The sequence below is a fragment of the Protomyctophum parallelum genome, assembly GCF_964188405.1.
Source record: "Protomyctophum parallelum genome assembly, chromosome: 15".
Lineage (NCBI taxonomy): Eukaryota > Metazoa > Chordata > Actinopteri > Myctophiformes > Myctophidae > Protomyctophum > Protomyctophum parallelum.
Window position 1 is genome coordinate 45,982,300 of NC_139710.1, and position 23,317 is coordinate 46,005,616.

The 23,317-nt window shown below is 42.4% G+C and overlaps 1 protein-coding gene across 1 annotated transcript in view; it reads left to right on the plus strand.

Moving 5' to 3' along the window:
• Window positions 1-844: 844 nt before the first annotated feature.
• The window catches only part of citb (citron rho-interacting serine/threonine kinase b), a gene marked incomplete at its 5' end in the record, with an annotated part of 73,918 nt that continues 51,445 nt past the window's right edge, over window positions 845-23,317 (plus strand). Inside the window, 9 exons of the mRNA XM_083785073.1 lie at window positions 845-988; window positions 1,525-1,644; window positions 12,213-12,383; window positions 12,783-12,836; window positions 14,703-14,756; window positions 16,234-16,374; window positions 20,104-20,229; window positions 21,225-21,320; window positions 21,995-22,111. Coding sequence (XP_083641199.1) covers window positions 845-988; window positions 1,525-1,644; window positions 12,213-12,383; window positions 12,783-12,836; window positions 14,703-14,756; window positions 16,234-16,374; window positions 20,104-20,229; window positions 21,225-21,320; window positions 21,995-22,111 — 1,023 coding nt within the window. The remainder of the gene's footprint in view (window positions 989-1,524; window positions 1,645-12,212; window positions 12,384-12,782; window positions 12,837-14,702; window positions 14,757-16,233; window positions 16,375-20,103; window positions 20,230-21,224; window positions 21,321-21,994; window positions 22,112-23,317) is intronic.

Below are 23,317 nucleotides of genomic sequence, written 5' to 3' on the forward strand. Positions count from 1 at the left end.
CATTCAGTGATTTGAAAAAAAAAAACTGGTCCGCCCCGGTAACAAGATGTGCACATGCACACACTCTACAGTGGGGGGACGTGCAACAGGCCAACAGCACGCACACCAAGACCCGACTCTGCTCGATCATGAGAGGCCCCTCTCTATCCTGATTCGATGAAGGATGGGCCCTCTAGCCAAAAACTAAACCTATGTTTGTTTGTTTTTACCCCAGGGGTGAACTGGGGATAGGGAAGAACTCCTTATATGGTCAGCACACTAGTAGGGAGGATTATCACAAAAAAAGAAAAGTGTTATTTGAATTAAGTGAAATCACTGAAGATACCTTTAATGCAGATGTTTAACAATAATGTAACTCTTGAGACCGTGAAATGGACCTGTAAGGGTCCAAGGGTATACATTTTCCACTCTCAAGAGTTAAAGATTTATAAGGGTCCATTTGATTACTAAGCCACCATCATTTAGCTGGGGACCACCTGGAACCCCCTCATGGTCCCCGGACCACCGGTTGAAAACCACTGATCTATTGTATTGTCCTGAACTGTCTAATTGTACAGACATCACATCCTGTGGTTAATATTGCTCAAGTATGTATGTGTACATAATGCTTTGTATTGTGAAGTATACTCGATAATATGAACATTTCTGATTCTAAAGCATGATTTATACTTCGTTGCGTGACGGTGTTGCACACCGAAAATAGCCAATCGAAACATCAAAAATTGCTCACGATATGCAATATGTTGTGAGCTTGTATAGATCGGCAATTTTTGGCACATGGCACCATTGTACGACGAAGTATAAAGTAAGCATGATTCTGATTGGTGTTGCTCATGGTTCCCAGATGGAACAGGAGATCTCATTGGTCCAGAGAAAGATGTCTGACCTGGAGTCAGTGCTGCAGCAGAAGGACGTGGAGCTGAAGGCCTCGGAAACCCAGAGAAACATCTTGGAACAGGACCTGGCCACTTACATCACCGAGTGCAGTGTAAGTATTACCCTGAGCTCTGTGTGCGTGCGTGCGTGCGTGCGTGCGTGCGTGCGTGCGTGCGTGCGTGCGTGCGTGCGTGCGTGCGTGCGTGCATGCAGATAGTCTTGTGTGCATGCATGCCTGCAAGTGTGATGTGTATGCGCATGGGTGGCATGCACGTGTGTGTGAGTGCACACACAAGTGCATTCTAAGCACATGTGTGTGCATGCATGGGAATGTGTGCAGTGTGCATGTACGTGTTCTGGTGTGTATGTCTGTGCGTGGGTCACACTCTCACACACACAAAGTGCATAATCGATTAATTAAATACTAGTCAATATGCTAATTTAATATATTAATATGAATATATATTTTAAAAATATATATATCTCTACGAATCGATTGGCCACATAAGCGTTATCTTATACTAAAATAGTTAAAATAGCAGATCAAGCTCACAACACATAACAATACGACCCATTCTGAGATTGTAGATTGTTTTTACTTTTCACTAAAATAAATTGTGATTTATTTATTGGATGAACTATTTGCAGAGTCTGAAGAGCAGTCTGGAGCAGGCTCGTATGGAGGTGTCCCAGGAGGACGACAAAGCCCTGCAGCTCCTCCATGACATCAGGGAGCAGAGCAACAAGCTGCAGGAGATCAAAGAGCAGGTACTGAACTATACAGCACTGGTTCCTAAGCGTTTTAGCTCAACACCCAAAAGAGAAATCTTCTCTTTGTTTGGGACTCTCCCCAGGACCCAAACTAGTGAAAATAGCAGATCTACAAGCTTCTAACACGTCGGAATGCTGGGCTGCGTTGTAAAACAGCAGTTCTCCACCTTTTCTGGATGAGGGCCCACTTGAAAATATTGAAAGTGTTCACGGCTTGCCCGTCTGAACACATAACACAAGTGGTCAGATGGGTGGCGTGTATCTTCAGTAGCTTCACGTAGTGATACTAATATCACTGCGTGTGGATATTAGTCTCGTCCCTCTCAGTATTCGATTTATTTTTGCAATGTCCCGCCCCATATTTGAATACTGGGCCCTGGTTGGTTATAGCCTGGTTCCAGATTAATCTGGTTGGCTCGTCACGACTTCGGCTTGGAAGTCCTCCCACAATTGAGAGGGGCCAGACTTAATCTGCCTGGAGCAATATGCATTGCAAATGCAGATGAAGGCTGGTTATGTGAGGCTATATCTTCAGTGCATGTTAATTTTTTACGATCAATCAATCGATTTTGTACTCCAGCTTCAGTGGAACCAATGTATCGTGCTTTAACATGAATTGTTTTTTTTCACCTTTATTTAATATTTTTATGGAGGGATAGATGTAGGCTGACAGGAAATGGGGAGAGAGATGGGGGGGGGGGTGACATGCAGTAAAGGCTGTCGGGATCGGGAGTCGAACCCGCGGCAGACTGGATTACCAGCCAAGGTGCCTGGACCGCTGTACCACGGCCCAGGCACCACAGATTGAGAATCGTTGTGGTGAACTGATAATTTCTTTGCTGCAATATAAAACATCCATAACCTACGATCCTATGCAGAAATTGAACCTAGGTCTCCCCAGATCGCGACGTAGGACGTGACGTCCACAAGAACAGCGCGAAGGGTACTATGATAATAGCCATACCAATCATATCAATGCTCGAGGGATACTACCCAGAAGACTAGTTCTTACAGGTCCTTCAAAACACCACTGAGCAACTTCCATTGAAGTGAACTGTGGGCTGCGGGGCTGTCACTCCTCAATCCGTTCTCTACATATATTAAAGCTCTATGCACTGTACCCATTACATTATGCATAGGTGTGGTTTGGCCGTTAAAATATTAAAACCAATCACCATGCCAGATGCCATTGCCTTTATTAGAGAAGACTGCGCAAGACCATTATCTCCAGTGCAATCTTATGCTCTCTCCCTCTCTGCCCATGGAAGAGCGACGTTGCCTTGAAATATTTGATAATATTTATTATTATCACTCACACATTGCTTGTTATAGAGAACTATAATTACAGCAATCTGCTTGTGTTCTGGATTAATTCAACTGAATGGTCTGTGTGGTATAGCATATCAAACAACATTGTATTTCAGTCAGGACAACTCATGAATGGATGGAATATATATTATTTATTGAATATAAAATGAGCAATATATTTGTTATATTGAATTGGATCTGCTTTTTAGGTACTCAGATCAAGCGCATCAGTCCCAACCATAGGGACTCCGAATCCCCGGTACCTAAACAGCAGATCCAAAACGACAGGTGGTAGCTGGGGTGGAGGAGGGTGAGCGGCAAAGGTTTAAGCATACAGGCAGTATCAGTGTGCAGCAGCAAGCAAGCAAGAAGATTGAGCAGTGCAAACCTCCAGTTTAAATAGCCGGTATGAAGATGGAATGAGTGTGTGATTGGATGAAGTGAATCATGTGAATGAGAATGTGATGCTGAGGCGGCCGGAGTTTCCTGGCTGAACTTGCTCTGCGCATGTCTGTGACAGGCGCACCGCTCATTTGTCTTTGATAACCTTAACTGACGACTGCTGATGAAAACAAATTGACACAAGGAATTATAATTACAGTAATTAATTAAGACTCTTCAGCTCAGATTGAGCATTAAAGCTGCTGTAAGCAATAATATGTCAACATTTTAATGATTTGGTTTTTATCTTTTGGTATTCAGACGGCCAGCAATGAGTAAAACGCTCCCCAAAAAATGTAGTCTCTGTGACACATCTAGGGGGCACAATCTGCATTCAAAGATGTTCATAGAAGCTTTGTCATTGGTCGGAAAAGAAAACCGAAATGACTAACCAATCAGGAAGTAGACAGGCAAATCGACCAATGACAAAGCTTCTAGGAAAATCTTTGAATGCAGATTGTGGCCCCTAGATGTGTCACTGAGACTACATTTTCCATTGCTGGCTGTGTGAATACCAAAAAATAAAAATACCAGGGGTCCGGGGCAGTATATTATAAACCTTCTAACTTCCATGTCTCAATGAACTATCTCTGCACTTTATATTTTTACAATCACTTAATTCAGAAGTGCCGTGGGTCTGTGCCAATCGGACTGGGCATTGAGGCCCCGATGACATTACACACCCGACGTTTGATTCATACCCTCTAGTCTTTGATTACCTGTATATATAAACCCTATTTGATAGACATAAGTAAGTATCAATGACATGTTGCTGATTATGGAGAATTTTATGTTATTGTAATCCATTCATTATTTCCTGCAATTGAGGAATTCATGAAACTGAATGGAGCGAATGCATCGCACACCACGCACATTCACTTCTGCTGATTATCCCATTTCTGACCTGAGATCAGATTCATAACGAGGTTTACGCTGTACACACACTGGTCTGATCAACCCATTCTGAGCTGAGATCAGATTCTAAAAATGTCAGTCGCTCTTCGGTTTTTCAAAAAATAGCAGACCTACAAGCTCGTATCGCGCCACTCGGTGGCGCGATATGAGCTTGTAGATCTGCTATTTTTCAATAGCTAAAGCATAACATGATGCCGACACCAAAATGGGTGCCCGTTCAGAATGGGTTATAGGAAAATGTGCATCACAGAGAAGGAGATCTGAGAATGTTGTGCCGTTGTGGGCCCAGACAATGGCGGATATGTCCATTGCAGACACACTGTACCAAACAAATTTGGCATAGCGGGCGGTGTTGGAATCAAACAATGGGCAGCAATTCTAGGGAAAGTGCAACAACACACCCACCCATGCCCCACGGCTACACCTCCAGGCGCTAATAATGGAGTCTGCATAATGTATAGCAGGTAGGGTAGTACGGCCCTAAAAAAATACTGCGCATTTAGGGACAGTGCCAGCTGCCTTGTCCATAATTCACGGGTATTAGCGGGTAAGGCTAAAGGGTAAGCCACTGGCAAAGATAGAGCCCATCTTGTCCCTGGTACCTCTAAACAAGCTCATCTTTCTTACTGTTTACTGGTTACCAGGCGCTGAATATTATTGTGCAATGGTTGCCATGGCAACGAGATCCATATATTGTACCTTGAAGTGAAGAGAAGGGGCTGCAGTGGGTTGTCACGATGAGGTAGTGGGGCCTTGGATCCCACCGTTTAGGAAGCAGTGAATTTATGACTTGAGCCATGACATAACATCTATAATCCACTCCACGGCTCATAGGAGCCACTGTATCTTAACACTAGCATGATTAAGTAAGGCTGGGTGTCTTCAATTCAGTAGCGCGATTATTTCAAACTTATAAAAAATAGCTGATCTACATAGTGTAAGCTCACAACGTGTCACATGACACGTTGCACCTTGTAGAGTGGTTGTCTACACTATTTTGTTATGGCACCATTGCACAGTGAACTATAATAGGACTTTGCAGCCAGTGTTGGCCAAGTTAAAATGCCATGCCTTTCCTCGTAGCGGACTTCGATCATTATCAGCTGTCATATTAATCCAATGTAGACATACCACTAGGATCGTGGTTTTAAAATGATGCTATAGGGCCCAGGCCGTGGCGTAGCGGTCTGGGCACCGGACTGGTGGACCGGTCGCGGTGTGCCGCGGGTTCGACTCCCGGACCCGACACGGCCTTTACTGCATGTCATCCCCCCATCTCTCTCCCGTTTCCTGTCAGCCTACTGTCTGTCCCTTCAAAAAACAATAAAAGGCGTAAGCCGCAAAAAAATATCTAAAAGAAAAAAAAGAAAATGATGCTATATGATCTTGTAGAAGCCATACGTCTGTATGCAATCAATCTAGTTTTAAGGAAAAAAAACATGTTTCATTTGAAATGTCGCACTGAGAAATGGTTAACTACCCACAGCCACAACACTACAGTGTAACATCCAGTAACATCGACCTCTCTGATTGGTGGATCTTTGCTTATATGGAAATGTTTCCCCCCACCCTGTCACATGTTTTTGTTGATATAACCCACATGAGCAAGATCTGTTATTGGTTCATAATGTTGGTTTTGGTTAACTGCCCAGCCCTAATCTGAAGGCTAGCTGCTTTGCTCCTGTGACCAGAGGGGTTGTTAACTTGTTGAATAGAGTCTCTAGACCAGTTTGGAAAATGTGAGTGTAGAAAGTGACTGAGTAGTGCTGTTTCCACAGTATCTCAACTTGACCCCCAATTCTTCTTCAAAAGAGCATGCATGCTCCGCAAACCCTCTCTGCTCATATACAAACGTGATAAAAAGGAATTGGAATAGGAATTGAGAGTTGGGATATAGATATAGATATGTTACTAGTATCTAGTGCAACAGGCACATGTTTCTGTCTTATTTAGGCCTGCTTCTGCACCAGTAGTCAGCCCTGAAACATGACGAGCGTTGTGTGATCCACTACACTACACTACACTACACCAGTAGCAGACTAGAGGTCCACTCTACAATTTCCCAGTAGCACTACCACACGAATATCGATGGCTAGTCGGCTACCGAGGTCGGCAATGATCGACCATGCTCAGTTCTACTTCTTCATCAACGGGTTCCGACTCATCGTCATGGCGATATCGACGGCAGCTTGTCGACAGAAGACGCTTTCCAACTCCTTCCATGGCCGAGTCGTGTCGGTATCAGCGTGGTGGAGAGCTGGCTTTAAAGCTTTCATAAAAAATCATGAACTGAGTGGTGCAATCCCCCCCCCCCCTCTCTCTCTCTCTCATTAGAGACACAGCACTACCCCTCTCTCTGTTACAGAAGTAATTATTTTTAGGGCCAAGGAAGAACGAATAAAAGTCTGTGCTCAGCTTTAATTTGTTAACGGAAATCTTGGTGTAGTCATGGACCAGCATTTCAACAGGCACATTAAGGCAATTACAGATTCACCGTACTATCGCCTTAGGATATTTTGATAAAACCTGTCTATGCATTAATCTTAAGTAGTCTTGACGACTTTAACTGTGTCTTCTTTACAGGCCTACAAATTTATCATGCATCTGCAGTTGATTCTGAACACTTGAATCACTTGCTTGAATCCTCACTAAAACCCAGAAAGTGGATCACATCACTCTAGTTAAAAATATTACTGGTTATAAAACATTGAGTGGTTTAGGACCAAAATATATTTCTGATCTTGTGTTACATCATGATTGATCCAGAACAGGTTGTCTGGGACAAGTCTGCTTTCTGAACCAAGAGTCAGAACAGACTGAGACAATTCAGCATTCAGTCTTTATATACTACCAGAACCATGTTCTTTTAAATCAAAGCTGAAGATAATTTTCTCTGCCACTGCCTTTTAGTGAGGTCTTAATGCTCTTTGTCTGAAAGTCTTAATGCTTAATGTTTTGTGTAAAGCACGTTGAATAGCCTTGTTGCAGAAATGTGCTCTACAAATTAACGTGCCTTGCCTTAGGCTACACAGAGAAACTAGCTAATATCCTCATCCTTATGAGGACAGTTGGTTCACTACTTCCTAGGCTGTCATCTACCCATGAGACTTCATTACATTATATTACACCGTGTTCCCACGAACGACTCTCAGCAGGATATTTAAGCCAGCTAAATCCTGCATTACATCCAGGCATCATCTGTCTCCCACGCACTGGCATGCGACTGTAGTGTTTATCATTCGCAAAGCATGCAGTGTTGGGTCAGAAAACATAACAGATTGTGATGAGGCATTATAATTTGTCAGTGACCGTAGAGAGAAAAGCAAATAAAAACAACCAAGGCTTGTAAATTGTTCCAGGAGACTGTGAAAGGAACGTCGCCTACTGTAGGCCTTGTAGGAATTGTACAGTAGGAATGAAAATACTACAACTTTTCTTGTTTAGTGTATGTGCCTTACCTTTATTATTAACACAATAAAGGGCGGCAGGCATATACTGGCTCTGAGGACGTCAGAGCCAGTACATGGCCACTGTCAGTGGTGATCACTTTCATTGACTTCCAAAAAGCTTACGTTTTAACTTTTGATACTATCCATCGGGGCAACTCAAGAACATTCTCCGGGCCTACATAGTTCCAGATGATAGATCGAGGCAAGCTACAACAAGACTCGAGCCAAGGTTCTAAACCACAACGGTGACACCTAAAACTTGGGTGTCCTACTGGGTGACACTCTTGCCCCCTTACTAGCAAACTGACACTGTGGGAGTCAAATCAGGGCACAGCCAGGAAAGGCAAGAAGCTTTGTAGCTTCGACGGCGCGACAGTGGAACAAACAACAATGCCGAGCTCAAGACCCTGATGCTAGACAGGACAGTGGGGACTGCAGTGATTCAGGACCGGAGTCCTGAGTTGGTGTTCGCTAAAGTCTAGACCACACCAATGGTTCGTCATGCAACTCCTTGCAACCAAACGGTTGCAAGGAGTTGCTTTGCTGTAACATGTCCTTTCCTTAAAACTGTTTTGTTGCAAGGAGTTGCATTGGTGTGGTTTGGGCCTAACACCAGTAACTGATTACTCATAAACCCATGTGAAGTATGTCCGCAATAGTGTCACTACTGCCTTAAAATCAAGTGTGTTCAATAAACACACTTTTTGTCACACAGCCTAGAGCCTACAATACTTACACTTTGATGTATTCCACAAAATGTCTTACATCTCATAAATTGCAGGGTGAAATCTGTGTACAGTACAGTGTGTAAATGAGTATACAATGTGTCTGATCAGAAATATATGAAGATCCTGCCGATCTGACCGATATGCCTATATATATATATATATATATATATATATATATATATACAGTATGGGCCTGGCGAACTTCAATGCATTCATATCGACAGAGGACCCGAGGGTGCGTTGAGTGGAAAGTTCTAAAAAGCACAGAAAAAGAAAAAACTCAAATCCACATGGAGTAGTTGGAGTACCCTGATGTACCCTAATCAATATGATGTCAAAGTTACATTAATTACCCCAAAGACACTTGCTGCAAGCCAAGCCTTTACCACTCTTAAACTAAATATGAGATAGTTGTATAATTCCATATATGTAAAGATTGTTATCAAAGGCATGTACTGTAGTTGTTGTAGGTGGTTTTATAACCACCATTTCTGGGTCAAGAATATATTGTACCTCTGGCATAAACAACCAGTTTCCCATTTGAAGTGCTTTTCTGCCTTATACTGTTTGGTAAGGGAAAGAAAGACAGAGGGGAAGATACAGTAGATGTTTTGGTGTTTTTCCTACCACGGACATTGTGTTAATTCTATCATATGCTATAGTGGAATGAGGCAGGTCAGGGCAATAGATTTCCCTGAGCCATTTTCACGGGTAAACGCAGCTGTATTAACATTAATTGTGGGTGTGTTTCATTTAGGTGTAACATGTAACGGTATACGTTCTGTACAGATAACCTCATGCTGCCACACAGAAACACCCACAGTGCTGTGAATGAAACACACCCACAATTCAATTAATGTTAATACTGTAGGGTGAAAAGGGTCAGGGATAGATATTGTATGTACTGTAGACATACAGTACATGTACTGTATGCAAGGCCAGGTTTTGTGTGTGTGTGTGTGTGTGTGTGTGTGTGTGTGTGTGTGTGTGTGTGTGTGTGTGTGTGTGTGCGTGTTGCGTCTTGCACCCGGACGGTGCAAAGTGGCACAAATATAGCTACAATGCAGGTGTCATCGCTAGTGTCCAATCAATTCAGTTCACTTCCAGCGCCGACGATGTATAATAAAAATAGCCTAATGTTTTTGCGCTCCTCTATGTGCTCATCTACGAGTTGATCTTAAAATAAGTTGCAATTGTTGCATTGCTATCTTACTGTATGCACAGTGAGACATTATGTTTTTAAAGGCTATTGCGATTAATTGTCTTATATAAAGTGTAGTGACAGTGCACATATGTCCTTGTATGTATTTAGAGAGCACATTCGGATGAAGATGCACGCTATTTAGAGAGCACATTCGGATGAAGATGCGCGCCAATGTGCATTCATAATGTGTGTACTATGTTAGTGAATTATAAGGCCATGACACAGTTGTATGCCAGAGAACTTCCCTTTGCTTTCTTAGCTTCACACAGAATGTATTATCATACAGAATGAGCAATCTATCCCAGAATCCCTCAACACTCCCAACACTATAAGGGACACTACAGCAACATAACAGAATGGAACAGAACAGTAGTGCAATATCTCAACACATCACTGGTGACAGTGTGTACACTGCTTGCAATCAAAATCCATCCAAATTCAGCACAACTCTCATATTCATAGCTCATACAATATGTTCAAATACCTCTCGTCATGTAAGAATGTAATGGATACATAGCCTCGTGGCTTTCTTTTTACTGTGTCTGTACAACAGTATGGTTATAGTATCCAGTTGCGGCTCTGACGGTATAGGGAACGTTTATGTCATGCATCTATGCTGTTTAAAAAATAACCTAACTGAGAATGAACATTTTATCTTTAACCCATTTTGACCTGAGCAAAGAATTTAGTTAAAAACGTTTGCTCTGAAAGAATATATATTCAAAGATTTGTGCCACATTTTCACGATTTTTCAAAAATAGCAGACCTACAAGTTGTAGATCTGCTATTTTTCAATAGCTAAAGTATAACATAATGCTTAAAACACCAAAAGGGGTTCCCGCCCAAAATGGGTTAAGTTGATTTGTCAAGATATGTCTCTTGGACATGAGACACAAGGAGGAAGGCGTGACCGATGTCTCTTGGACACATTAGGCTACAGGAGTAAGGCGTGACAGATGTCTCTTGGATCTCTTTTCATCTTTTGTTTCCCCCACGTCTGAGTTTAATTGAAATAAAGGGACAGACGACATAATGAAGGACAGACGACATAACGAAGGACAGCGAACAGCCTTCATTGGGGCACTGTCCTAAAACCTAAACCTTTGTGGTCAAGGAAAGCGCATCAACAACATGCCAACAAACACCTCAACCCGCAAACATAGTAGTCGGCATAATCTACTGTATAGTGGGTAGTGTGGCCGAAAGATAATGTTTACGGATAGTGGAAGGTTCTAAACCTGCTATATGCAGGTACTGTATGGCATGGCATACGTTAGGGCCCTGAGTCAAAATACATACAATCCCTTTGCAACGTTCCCCTCACATGGCACTCCGGTAATGCACCGTTTAACTACCACAGTTTGGACACACACCCTGCATTATAGATCATATGTACCATAGATCTTCTAAACGGGGACCAAATATCCACTTCCCTCTGATCAATGACTTTGTTTCCATAACCCTAAGGGCTGAATAAACGGAGTTTAATGGGATCCTAGTTAGGGTTAGGCCTGCTAAACGTTTGCTGCATATGCTACACCTGTGGCTATTGGCAGGCACGTCATGTTCTGTACTTTCTTTCTACACTTTCTAAATGGTGCATTTACAGTATATAGTGCTTTTATCCAAAGGGCTTTACATTGATTGTGCATGACATTCACCCATTCACACACACATTCATACACCGATGGCGGAGGAAACCATGCAAGGCACAAACCTGCACATCGAGAGCAATTAGGGGTTCAGGTGTTCAGCGTCTTGCTCAAGGACACTTCGACACTAACTCTGGGGGAGTCCGGGATTGAACTAGGCAGGTTCCCATGCGGCCACTCTAACCCTGTGCCACTGCCGCCACAACCGCCTCACCAACATTGTGAGGCGGTTAGGTCAAGTTAATGACCTAACGATCTATACATTTATCTTCTTCGTCTGGTGCCTGATCACTTTTTTATTTTTTATTGAAAAAAGCAAAATAGAGAAAGAAATGAATTATAAAATTGTGTGTATTTCAACTAATGCCACACTAGTACTGCTTTTAATTACACACCCACCTAGCAAACATTCACACCTTATATGTAAATTTAATTATACTTTTACACATATAGAAAACTGTGGTTTCCTAAATGGCACAACGCAGGCTCTCAGACCATTCTTCTATGACCCCAAATGTTGCCATCAGGCAGTTGGTCATTCAATTGTATTGTCAGTTCAGCACCAGTATGGCTAAGGAGGATGTTACTTTTTATTATCTGATTGACTGGCTCTTCTCTTCTCTTCTCTTCTCTTCTCTTCTCTTCTCTTCTCTTCTCTTCTCTTCTCTTCTCTTCTCTTCTCTCCTCTCCTCTCCTCTCCTCTCCTCTCCTCTCCTCTCCTCTCCTCTCCTCTCCTCTCCTCTCCTCTCCTCTCCTCTCCTCTCCTCTCCTCTCCTCTCCTCTCCTCTCCTCTCCTCTCCTCTCCTCTCCTCTCCTCTCCTCTCCTCTCCTCTCCCCTCCCCTCCTCTCCTCTGTGCCTTCTCTCTAGGAGTACCATGCCCAGCTGGAGGAGATGCGTGTTGCCATCAGGCAGTTGGAAGAGGACCTATCGGCTGCCCGTCGCCGTAGTGACCTGTACGAGGCTGAGTTGAAGGAGTCTCGACAGAGCAGTGAAGAGCTGAAGAGGAAAGCTGCTGACTACCAACACAGGATGCAGAAGGTCTGTAGTGTAGTCAGTCTAGTTTAGTTTATTTAGTGATAGATGTACAGACTAGGTGTAACTGTTGAGCCTAAATGGGTCTAAGTACAGGTACTGCATGTAAGGGGGAAATGATATGCAAGTCTAAAGCCACCTAACCTTTATCCTTTTATTAATTTTCATTATTTATGTTGCTGCTATGTTTGATTGCATTAACACTTAAACCCTGTACTTAGCTGAACGGATTCCAAAGGGCTCTATATCCTCTTTTTGCTACACACTAAATTCCACACGAAAATAGCTGATCTACAAGCTCACAATGTGCAGCGTTGCGATTCATTCTGAGCTTGTAGATCTGTTCTTTTAGCAGAATGTTATGGCTCAAGTGGTAATGGATAAAATTCACACATATTTTCACAGGTGAAAGAGCAAGGCAAAGCAGAAACGGAGGAGCTTCTTGCCAAACTGGAAAAGGTATTCCATTAATCCATTGGTTTGCAGAGTTTGCACACTGAAGTAAGGGTTTTCTGTGATGTGTGAGGGTAGGATATACATACTGTAGACGGGTGACAAATTAAAGCAATATCAACATAACTGTCTACACAAGCTGCTACAACAGCTTCACTTGACATTTGCATAAAAAGTGTCTTGGCCTCTACTAGACGATTCAGTGACCCCCTTGTGCCCTGTGTATGGGGGCATTGTCATCCAGGAAGAAACCACTCCCATCAGGATTGAAGTGTTTCAACGTACTGCAGGAGTAGGATAAACGTGATCACTCAGCCTAACTTCGTATTGATTTGCAGGGACCCTTCCCTCAACGCCTCTGAGATAAGTGGACCCAAAACCATGCTAGAAAAATGCCTTCCACAGCATAACAAAAAGCCACTGGAACCGCTCAGTGTAGAGGTCAAGCATTCAGGGTCACTGGAACCGCCAGTGTAGAGGGCAAGCATTCAGGGTCACTGGAACCGCCAGTGTAGAGGGCAAGCATTCAGGGTCACTGGAACCGCCAGTGTAGAGGGCAAGCATTCAGGCCTTTGCTGTTCTCTTGGTGTTACTCACCCACTTATGGAGAAAATGAGGATACTGTATGACTCATCTCACCGTATCACTTTTTTCCTCACGCTGTAGAACAATGCCTATGGTTATTGCACCACTGAACTCTCAAATGTGAATTTGCCATCCGTGCCCCAATAACGAACGAATTGACTTGACTTAATAAGTGACTTATTTGGTGGCTACTCTAGTGTGTTCATCAAACATCTATTCAGTATGTGTAACAAAATAGATTGTAATCATGACGTTCATACATCGGATGAATTACCGTTAATTAGAAAAAAATTACTGTAACTGATAATATCAGAATCAGAGCACCCCATGACGTAAAGACCAGACTATAAATGCGCCACGTCTCTGTGTGTGTGTGTGTGTGTGTCTGCGTGCGTGTGTGTGTGTACGGTTGTAATGCACGTAACTCGAGAACCGTTAACCCCACCGACTTCACATTCGACACACGTGGTCCACACCCCCGCAGGGAGTGCAGTGCCCGGTATTGAGTCGGTCGGATCCACGGTTCTCCAGAACCACCACAAAAGGCTCTGGTCAGGCTCTGCCAGTGGGTTTAATCAGCCTAAATACCCTCACCTGTGCAATTTCCAGCCTCTGCCTCAGCCAATTGATTACCATGGCAACCCCACACCTGCCAATTGATTACTTAACCAGTCCACTTTTCACAGTCACTCTTCAGACACAGGCAGACAGACAGATACAGAGATCTCCATGTGGAACACAGACAGATAGTTAAAACGGGTGCTATGACAACGGGTATTATTAGGTTCCCAAGTTGCATCGTTCTCAAGTAGGCCGGCCCGATGGGCACGTACAGGTCTAGTATTTATGAATGCACCAACATTAGGCTGCACTCAGTGCCACTCTGGTGCGTCACCATTTGGTAATTTCTTATCAATCTTTTAAATAAACACAGTAATTAAGGAATGCTATTTTGATACATGTGGATGTGGGTATACTGTATGTCTGTGTGTGTGAGTGGCGCACGCTGAAAAGTCTGGACACACAAATCACTGTACATCTTTTGTCTTGTTATCTTGAACAAATCTAACTACTAAGTAGTACACCTGTATGGAAGCATCTGCATTTGTTCATTTATTCATGTTTTTCCTTTAATTTGTCACCTGTCTGTAAATAAACTTCTATTATGACTTAATTTAACCATACATTTGTGGATAGACTGATGAAGACTTCAAGACAGCGACAGTGACTTCAAAATGTGATTTTGCATATCTTAAAAGGTGCATATAATTGTGTCCTTTTGTCTAGACAAATTCCGAGCAGCAGATTAAGATTCAGGGCCTTCAAGAGAAGCTGGCAAAGGTAATGTTGTAACCCTAATGGATAAACCATTACAAGCATTTGATAGATAGCCACACATAGGCCTTCCTTTGACTCACGACTCACAGCCACACACACACACACACACACACACACACGAGCACGCTCGTGTGTGTGTGTGTGTGGCTGACCGTCCGACATTTCGTGCACGTCATAGCCAGTAGGCCAGTCCCTCCACCCCGATGTTTTTTCAATTGCCCTTACTGTATAGTTGGCTTCCAGATGAGCCTGTTACAAAAACCAACCCAAATCATGAATGAATCATCCGATTAACCCACATTTTGACATAAATGTTGAGGGGCCTTTGCACAATACAGAGCTCAAAGCAATTTCACTCAGATCCACCACAAATGTGACAAATATCACAGATTGTTTTACTCCTGCATGAAATTAGGTACACGTGATATTGGGAGTCGTATTAGATCATGAATACAACATCCAATCAGCCACAAATGCGATTTTGTGTTGAACCGTATGTCGTAAATGGCTGTTTTCCCCCACAGCTTCCTCGGGTCCTGACGGCTACAACCCACCACAATTATGCCTGGAGTCAGTCTCTCTCCCTCTCTGTCTCTCTGGCCTCATTCTCACGTATCAAACACTGATCAATCAAATGTTAGGTCACAGAACACCACCACCAGCAATCAGCAATCAAACACAAATGTTTGGTCAAACCATGTGACTCCCATTGGAAAAGCTTTGTGGTGGCCTAAAAAAACAAAAATGTGTTTGATACGTGTGAATGAGGCCTCTCTCTCTCTCTCTCTCTCTCTCTCTCTCCTGTATTGTACGCATTTTCCATTGTCTCTCTCACTTTCTCTATCTATCTCTCCTGCTAATGACTAATGACTCGTACTAGCCCTGCAGTGCCATCAAACAGATGTTGATCATTGGACAATGGACTAATTAAACTAGCCCTATTAAACCCTGAGTCGAATATTTTCTCCCCATTAGCAATCAAATACTTTTGCCCCATTAAAGATTTTCTTTTTTATAATTATCTATCTTATCCACTCTAAAAATATATATAAATATATTATAATTATCTATCTTATCCACTCTAAAACATTATTGTTTGGCCAATATAGCCTATTCTGCTCATCAACATTTTCACACAGTAGGTCACGTTGTTGATAAGTGTTTTTCACTTAAACAGCCTCCCTGAAAAAATCTGTTTATTAGAGTCATTATGTAACTGTTGTTGTTTTGCAGAATGGAAAATTTGCATTAGCCAGCACCCACTTACTCATTGGCTCTCAGCCAAAGTGGATAGGCACCAACCAAGAATCATTTGGAGGTCCTGTTCTATTCAAAAAATGTAGTTGGCAGGCAAATCAGTCTTTCTGTACAGCGGCTGGTGAATTTGGGGATTTACCAATACATAGCAGTTTTGTAGTCTTAATAAGAAGTTGTTGATGTTCACACCATATTCTCACTTAACTGTCGTTTTTCATCACAGACAGTCAAGGCCAGCACAGAAGCTACAGATTTACTCCACAGTATCAGAATGTCCAAAGAACGGATGGAGCGAGAGCTGGAAAGACTACAGACCAAGGAGGACAACAGTGACAGCCTTCGTAGACGCCTACGGGAGACAGAGGTACATGCATACCTACACACACACACACACACACACACACACACACACACACACACACACACACACACACACACACACACACACACACACACACACACACACACACACACACACACAGTAAATTGTCTGCATGTCTATGGTGCCTTTTATCCAAAATGTTTTACAATGTGCATTACATGAAGTGCTTTGGATAAAAGCACTATATAAATGCACCACTTACCAAGTCCCTTGAAGCTTTCAAAGTCTGTGAAGCATATTTTGACAAACCTGCTGAACTGTCCATTTGGAGCCATAATAAAATAATATTTATCTTCATTTCATTCTAATATTACTCAAAGACAATACATGAGCCATAACAGCAGAGTTAAAGTTTTAGGCCATTGTTAGTAAGCAAGTTTGTCTGGCACTGGCATTTTGCTAATTGGTTCTCCGGTGGTTAGCAATTGATTTTAGTGGCTCCGAGTCAGAGTTGTCTTGACTCTTGGTGCTGTTTACAAACTTTTTTTTGTATGTTTCAAGACAAGTTTTGGGTGCATCATGTTTTCCTAAAATAAGCACAGCTAATTCATGGGTCATATATTCAAACTATCCAAACATCCAACCCGAGTGGTCTACACAGAGCATGTGAAAATGCTCTGAGCAGAAATTCTACCTTCACCTTGTTGATCCCTGTCATGTTTCCTATATAACTGTATGAACTTGTATATCTATTCTGTAATGTCCACCCCACCATCAGGTGATGTCACCAATTAGTAATTCTCACCACCTGAGCTGTATTGTTTGAGCTCTTTAAGAGCAAGTTCTTTGTCCGTGAAAATCATATAGCACTGACGAAGGTCTTAGGACCGAAACGTTTGCTTTTAGCACAGAGCACTTTATTTTTTATCCCACGATTTTGTAACCCATTTTTCACCCCTGTGTCAATGATCTAATGTGATCCTGGGCTCTACACACCCTCCGCCAACCTAGTCCCCATACATGGGGAGAGCAAAGGACTTGAACTCATGCATGAGTGTCCAAGTTGCTCCTTTACACCTGACGGGGGGGATTCCCTGGTTGGACGTAGCGTGTGGAAGGAACACGTTATTCCAACCAGTTCCTTTCCCCTCCATCAGGCGCCCCGGCTGGCCAGGGGGAGGCATTTTAGAGAGCAGGATTACTGCATGCTTTTTGTGAGGGTACCTACCCTAGGGGACACGGGGAGAACACAGAAAGGCCTTTCCGCCTCGGGTATGGGCACTGAGGAGGAGGAGGAGGAAACACGCCGCCAGCACCCACAGCGTCCCGAGTGGGAATCGAACCCAGGACCTTCTAGCTGTGAGGCGACAGCACTACCAACTATGCCACCGTGCCCCCCCACAGAGCACTTGAGCATGATAAAATAAAAGGAGAAATGTTTCCCTAAGTCTCAGTCTATAGAAGTTTTGACTTCATTTTGTTATACAGTGAGCGAGTCGTGTTCGGTCAAGTGATCCCTGTCAAACACATATTTAATTTGCTGTGACAAAATTGGTCCAACATGTGTTCATGTTCATTTGAGTAATATTTCATTATGTTATGCATCAGATGCTTCAAGTGGTCTTATGAATAATTGCAATTTCTTAGATGGCACTATAAATGTGGTAATTAGCATAGGTCAAGTTAGTATGAAATGGGGTCAGATGGAAGAAAGTCAATGTGTCCGGTTTCAAACAGAGACCTGAAGACCTCTTAAATCATCACAGCTGAATACTAATTGGCCGCCTTGAAGACATTTATGTATAATAAAGAAACAACGTTCGATAATGAGGCTTATATCCAGAAGTGTATCGCTAACAAGCCAAACGCATCCGACTACTACATCATCAGTTTTCCCTTGAAATGTAAATTTCAGGCTTAGTAGAAGCTCTTTGTGAATACATTATGTCCTCCAACTTGGGCCATAAATTAGGTCCACGATTATAGAATCCAGAGTCCAAGTTCAAATCTGGGCTTTGAAGCTTGTAAAGTTGTACTATAAGATAATTGTGTGTGTGTGTGTGTGTGTGTGTGTGTGTGTGTGTGTGTGTGTGTGTGTGTGTGTGTGTGTGTGTGTGTGTGTGTGTGTGTGTGTGTGTGTGTGTGTGTGTGTGTGTGTGTGTGTGTGTGTGTGTGTGCGTGCGCGCACATTTCGCATCTTTTGAGAATGTTGCATACTGATGATAGGGCTGTTAAGGAGTTGGCTAGATCTTCCCTGTTCCTTGATCTAATGAGAAAATACAAGGTCCCTTCAGCCACTGAGTCCGTAGTTTTATCAGACTGACTGGACTTGAACGTTCTTTGAGTCCAAACTAGAATGTATCTGGAGTGGGTGCAGTCTGACTCAGAAACTGTGAGGGTCTCTGAGGATCTAATAACTGACCCCCTCACCTCAACACTGACATACGATCGGATGGACACACTCACCTGTTGACATCCACAGGTGCTCGGCAAACCCTGCTGGATCTGTTTCAACATCAGCAGCAACAACACTGTACTGGACTTAACCACTTAACGACGACTGGGTCAAATTTGGCACATACGGTTAATGGCCAGTTTCTAAATACATCGGAGATGCGAATATAATCAATTTCTAATGGATGCCTTGGCCTGGAAGAGAGGTCATCAGGTGGTCTCCAACCTTCTTAGAGTGTTTCAACCCTCAACCGCCAAATATAGGCAAAGTAGAAAAGGAAGGCTGTCAATGCCTATTGGGTCAGTTTTGGCACATGACCTCACTTATTGTCTGAGATATTTGGCAATGTCTGTTTGTGACAAATTTGACCCAGCAGGCAACAATGGCTAATAGATTTATGCCACAATAATATAGATAGTAATAAGTGTAATAGTGGAATTGAGCAATTGTGTAATAAGTGAAATGGTGTAATACTGTAATACTGTAATAAGTGTAATAGTGTAATAGGTGCAATAGTGTAATAAGTGTAATTGTGTACTAGTGTAATTATGTAATAGTGTAATAGTGTAATATGTGTAATATGTGTAATAAGTGTAATTAGTGTAATTGTGTAAATAGTGGAATAGTGGAATAACCCTAATAGCCTACTGTGCCAAATTTGGCACATACCTAAATGTATATGTATTGTTTGTGCTAAATTCAAATTGAGTACATCAACTTATTATAGCATCTCGACAAAGAGAGAATCAACCAAGTGCTCCATGGAGATGCAACAAAGTTTAAAAATAGACTTCAAAGGTGCTTCAAAGGGACTGGAATACTGAAGAAAAGGTGGCGATCCGAGCACTCAAAAATGTTATAAAAATGAGGAGAGGGTGGAAATAAAATTAAGATACTGATAAAAAGCAAACATGTTTCGACTCACACAGGTGTTTTCATCAGGGCAGGTATAAAAAAGTACCTTGATTTTATTTCCACCCTCTCCTCATTTATTATTATAGCATCTGATTGATGGCAGAAACACAAAGATTTTGTTTTCATCATTGTGTGTGTGTGTGTGTGACTGTGTGTGACTGTGTGTGTGTGTGTGTGTGTGTGTGTGTGTGTGTGTGTGTGGTTGTGCATGTCTGTATGCATGTGCTGTATGTGCGACTTGTGCGTATAAATCTGCCTTTTGATTGTTGTCTGTGCCTGTGTGTACAATGTGCATGCATGGTTTGCGTGTGTGTGTGTGTGTGTGTGTGTGTGTGTGTGTGTGTGTGTGCATGGTTTGCGTGCGTGTGTGTGTGTGTGTGTGTGTGTGTGTGTCTGCACAGGATGGCAGAAAGACTCTGGAGAACCAGGTGAAGAGGCTGGAGATTGTGGAGCGTCGGGACACTAAACTGAAGGAGGACGTCCAGAGCAAAGCCCAGCAGATCCAACACATGGCAGATAAGATACTGGTGAGGCCTGGGAGTCTGCCATTAGCCAGTCCATGTGCTGATCATCATCGAACTGCAATAGACCTGGGTTCAATTCCTAGCTAAGGACCTACTGTAATATGTCATAATCATAGCACATTTCATTCAGAGGTGCTTTTTATTAGACCATTCTCTTTTCTGGATTTTGTCAGATGTACTCTAGCATTTCTCTTAGGTGCTTTTTTGTTTATTATAAAAATAATGAACAGGATGACAGGTGTACTGACATCCACATGTCCAATTTTAGAATAGAAACTAGAAAAATATGCTTCTCAGAACACAGGTCATAATAATAATAATAATAACAATTATTATTATTATTATTAGTAGTAGTAGTAGTAGTATTATTACTATTTTTTTTAATTTTTTAATTTTTTTTATCCCACGATTTTGTAAACAGTTTTCTTTTCACCCAGTGCCAATTATCTAATGTAATCCTGGACGCTACACTTCCTCTGCCAACCTAGGGGGGCAGCAGACTGACCTCATGCCTCATGAGGAGTCCAAGCTGCTTCTTTTCACCTGACAGGGGAATTTCCCCGGCCGGACGTAGCGCGTGGAAGGGACACGTTATTCCGATCAGTTCCTTTCCCCTCCATCAGGCGCCCCGGCTGGCCAGGGGGAGGTAGTTTTAGAGACCAGGATTACGGCATGTTTTTGTGAGGGTATCTACCCTAGGGGACACGGGGAGAACATGCAAACTCCACACAGAAAGGCCCTATCGCCAACCCCCGCCTCGGGTATGGGCACTGATGACGCGGAGGAGGGAACACGCCGCCAGCGCCCACAGCGTCCCCAGCGGGAATCGAACCCAGGACCTTCTAGCTGTGAGGCGACAGCACTACCAACTGTGCCACCGTGCCCCCAAAATTATTACTATTATTACTGTGTTCAAACCTGTGACCTCACTCATGTTCTCTTGAATTTAGTCCATGAAAAACTACCAGGTGATCTGTGTTGTTTGTTTATGTGTATAGGAGCTGGAGGCACAGCTCCGGGAGACACAAGCTGCAGCCCAGCGTGTAGAGACACTCCTGGAACAGAAAGAGAAGCTCTACGAAGACAAGATCAAGGTGGAGTCTCAGGGAACACAGAAAACGGAAAATGATTCTGCCTCATGGAAGTATTTCCAACTTCCAAGTTGGTTGTTGGTATTGTTGGGGTTTTCAATGGAGTCCACTTCAGTCGCTCGCTCACAGTTCAAGTGGAAGAAGATATTAAAAATTCATACTATTGGATTTTTAACATTGAAAATGAAAACAAGAATGGAAATGCAAATAAACACACAACACATTGCATGGCGTATTCTGGGCTTATAAATTGGCTATTTTACACGATACATGATACAGATACTGATACCTGTGCATTTATATGCAGGATGTCCAAACATATATCACTGTCTGTTTGCATGTAGCGCATTATCCACAAGTGTAGTCTTGCCAAAAGATGGCAATATAGTATACATTATTTAATTTATGTAGTTACAGTACACATTTTAATCATCTTCCAAACCAGCCTAGCCTGCTAATGCTTTTATTCGAACTGTTATGGTTAGGTAACATGCACACATTTACTTATTTTATTATTCTCTGAACATTGTGTGCAATCAAATTCTCATACATCATTTATGTATTTTGCCGTCATGGCAAGACGAATTGTGAGAATTATTTGGTTCCCTCACTCACCTCTTTACTTGCCTGTCTGTATTCAGTAAACCAACTGTGGTTCTGTGGTTGTGTGTGGGAAGATTCTGGAATCCCAGATGAAGGCAGACATGGCCGACAAGGAGATGCTGGAGTCCAGTCAGGTCAAGTACGAAGAGGAGGTGCAGCAGAAATGCAGCATCGTCAGTGAGCAGAAGGCGGTAAGGGCTGTGGAGATTGGCTATTTTCGCTATTTTTGAAATGTTTCGAAATTTGAAAGAAATTGGCTAAATGATTTGTAAAACCCACAGAGAGATGTAAAGCATGATCAAATTAATAGTTAAATATTTCAAAAAGTAGGCCTCTAAAACATACAGTATATGGAGAAGAAGAGAAAGGAAAAAAACGGTGCTGGACAAAGATATACATACAGAAAAAAGGTTGGATGTCCACACAGCGATGTTTAAGCTCCCAGTAGTTTTATTGGTACATAGTTCAGGAATTTAAAAAAGTGTGGACATAACATTTCTTCTTTACGTTACGTTACGTGGGGCATTGAGAAGGTCGAGAGACCCTATTATGGTTGTGACCATAATAGACTTTTACTACAATGTGAAGCCTATTATATCTACACACTCAATACTATGGCTTTTCTGCTTTCTTTAGTTTTTATTTATTTTAATCTTTATATTGTGTATACAGCTTTAATCCTTATGCCTTTTGTCCTAATATGCCATGTCCTTTGATTTGTACTGCAATTGCTGTACCTTACTTATAATATTGTTCATTTGTAGGCTTAGTTGTTTCTTTGCTATCTTAATTTTAATTATGTATTTTTCTGCACCATTGTCTCACCCTTGACTCTACTCTCTTATTCATTGTTTTTACAATTGGCCTTAGTGCCTCCATAAAAAAAACATTCTACATGACTTTAGCTTTTACAAACTTTTCATGTAAACTTGTTCGTCAGTAGATGTGGTGGGAGGGTCATGTGACTACTCTGATTGCAAAGACAGCTGGTTGACTTGTTGTATATAAAACACGCCTACCATACTTTGTTGTATATGCATTCCTGATGAAGACCCGGAGGGGTCGAAACGTTGATTCCTGAACTATGTACCAATAAAACTACTGGGAGCTTAAACATTGGTGTGCGGACATCCAAACGTTTTCCTACTTTTGTGGGCACAATAATTCCAGTGCTGACAAGTAGCCATGCCGGAAGCTCATAAGCCCAAGTGTGTATTCCCTATTGTGGTATAGTTTTAGTTTCCCATACGGGAGACCGAGGTTCAAATCCCATAATTACATATACAACGTATTGATTGTAGCTTCAATAGACTTTGAGAAAGGGGTAGGATTAGAGCTATTGTGGTTGTGGTTACGCCTGGCTGAAAGAACTGGCGTTATCAAACATAATTAAAACC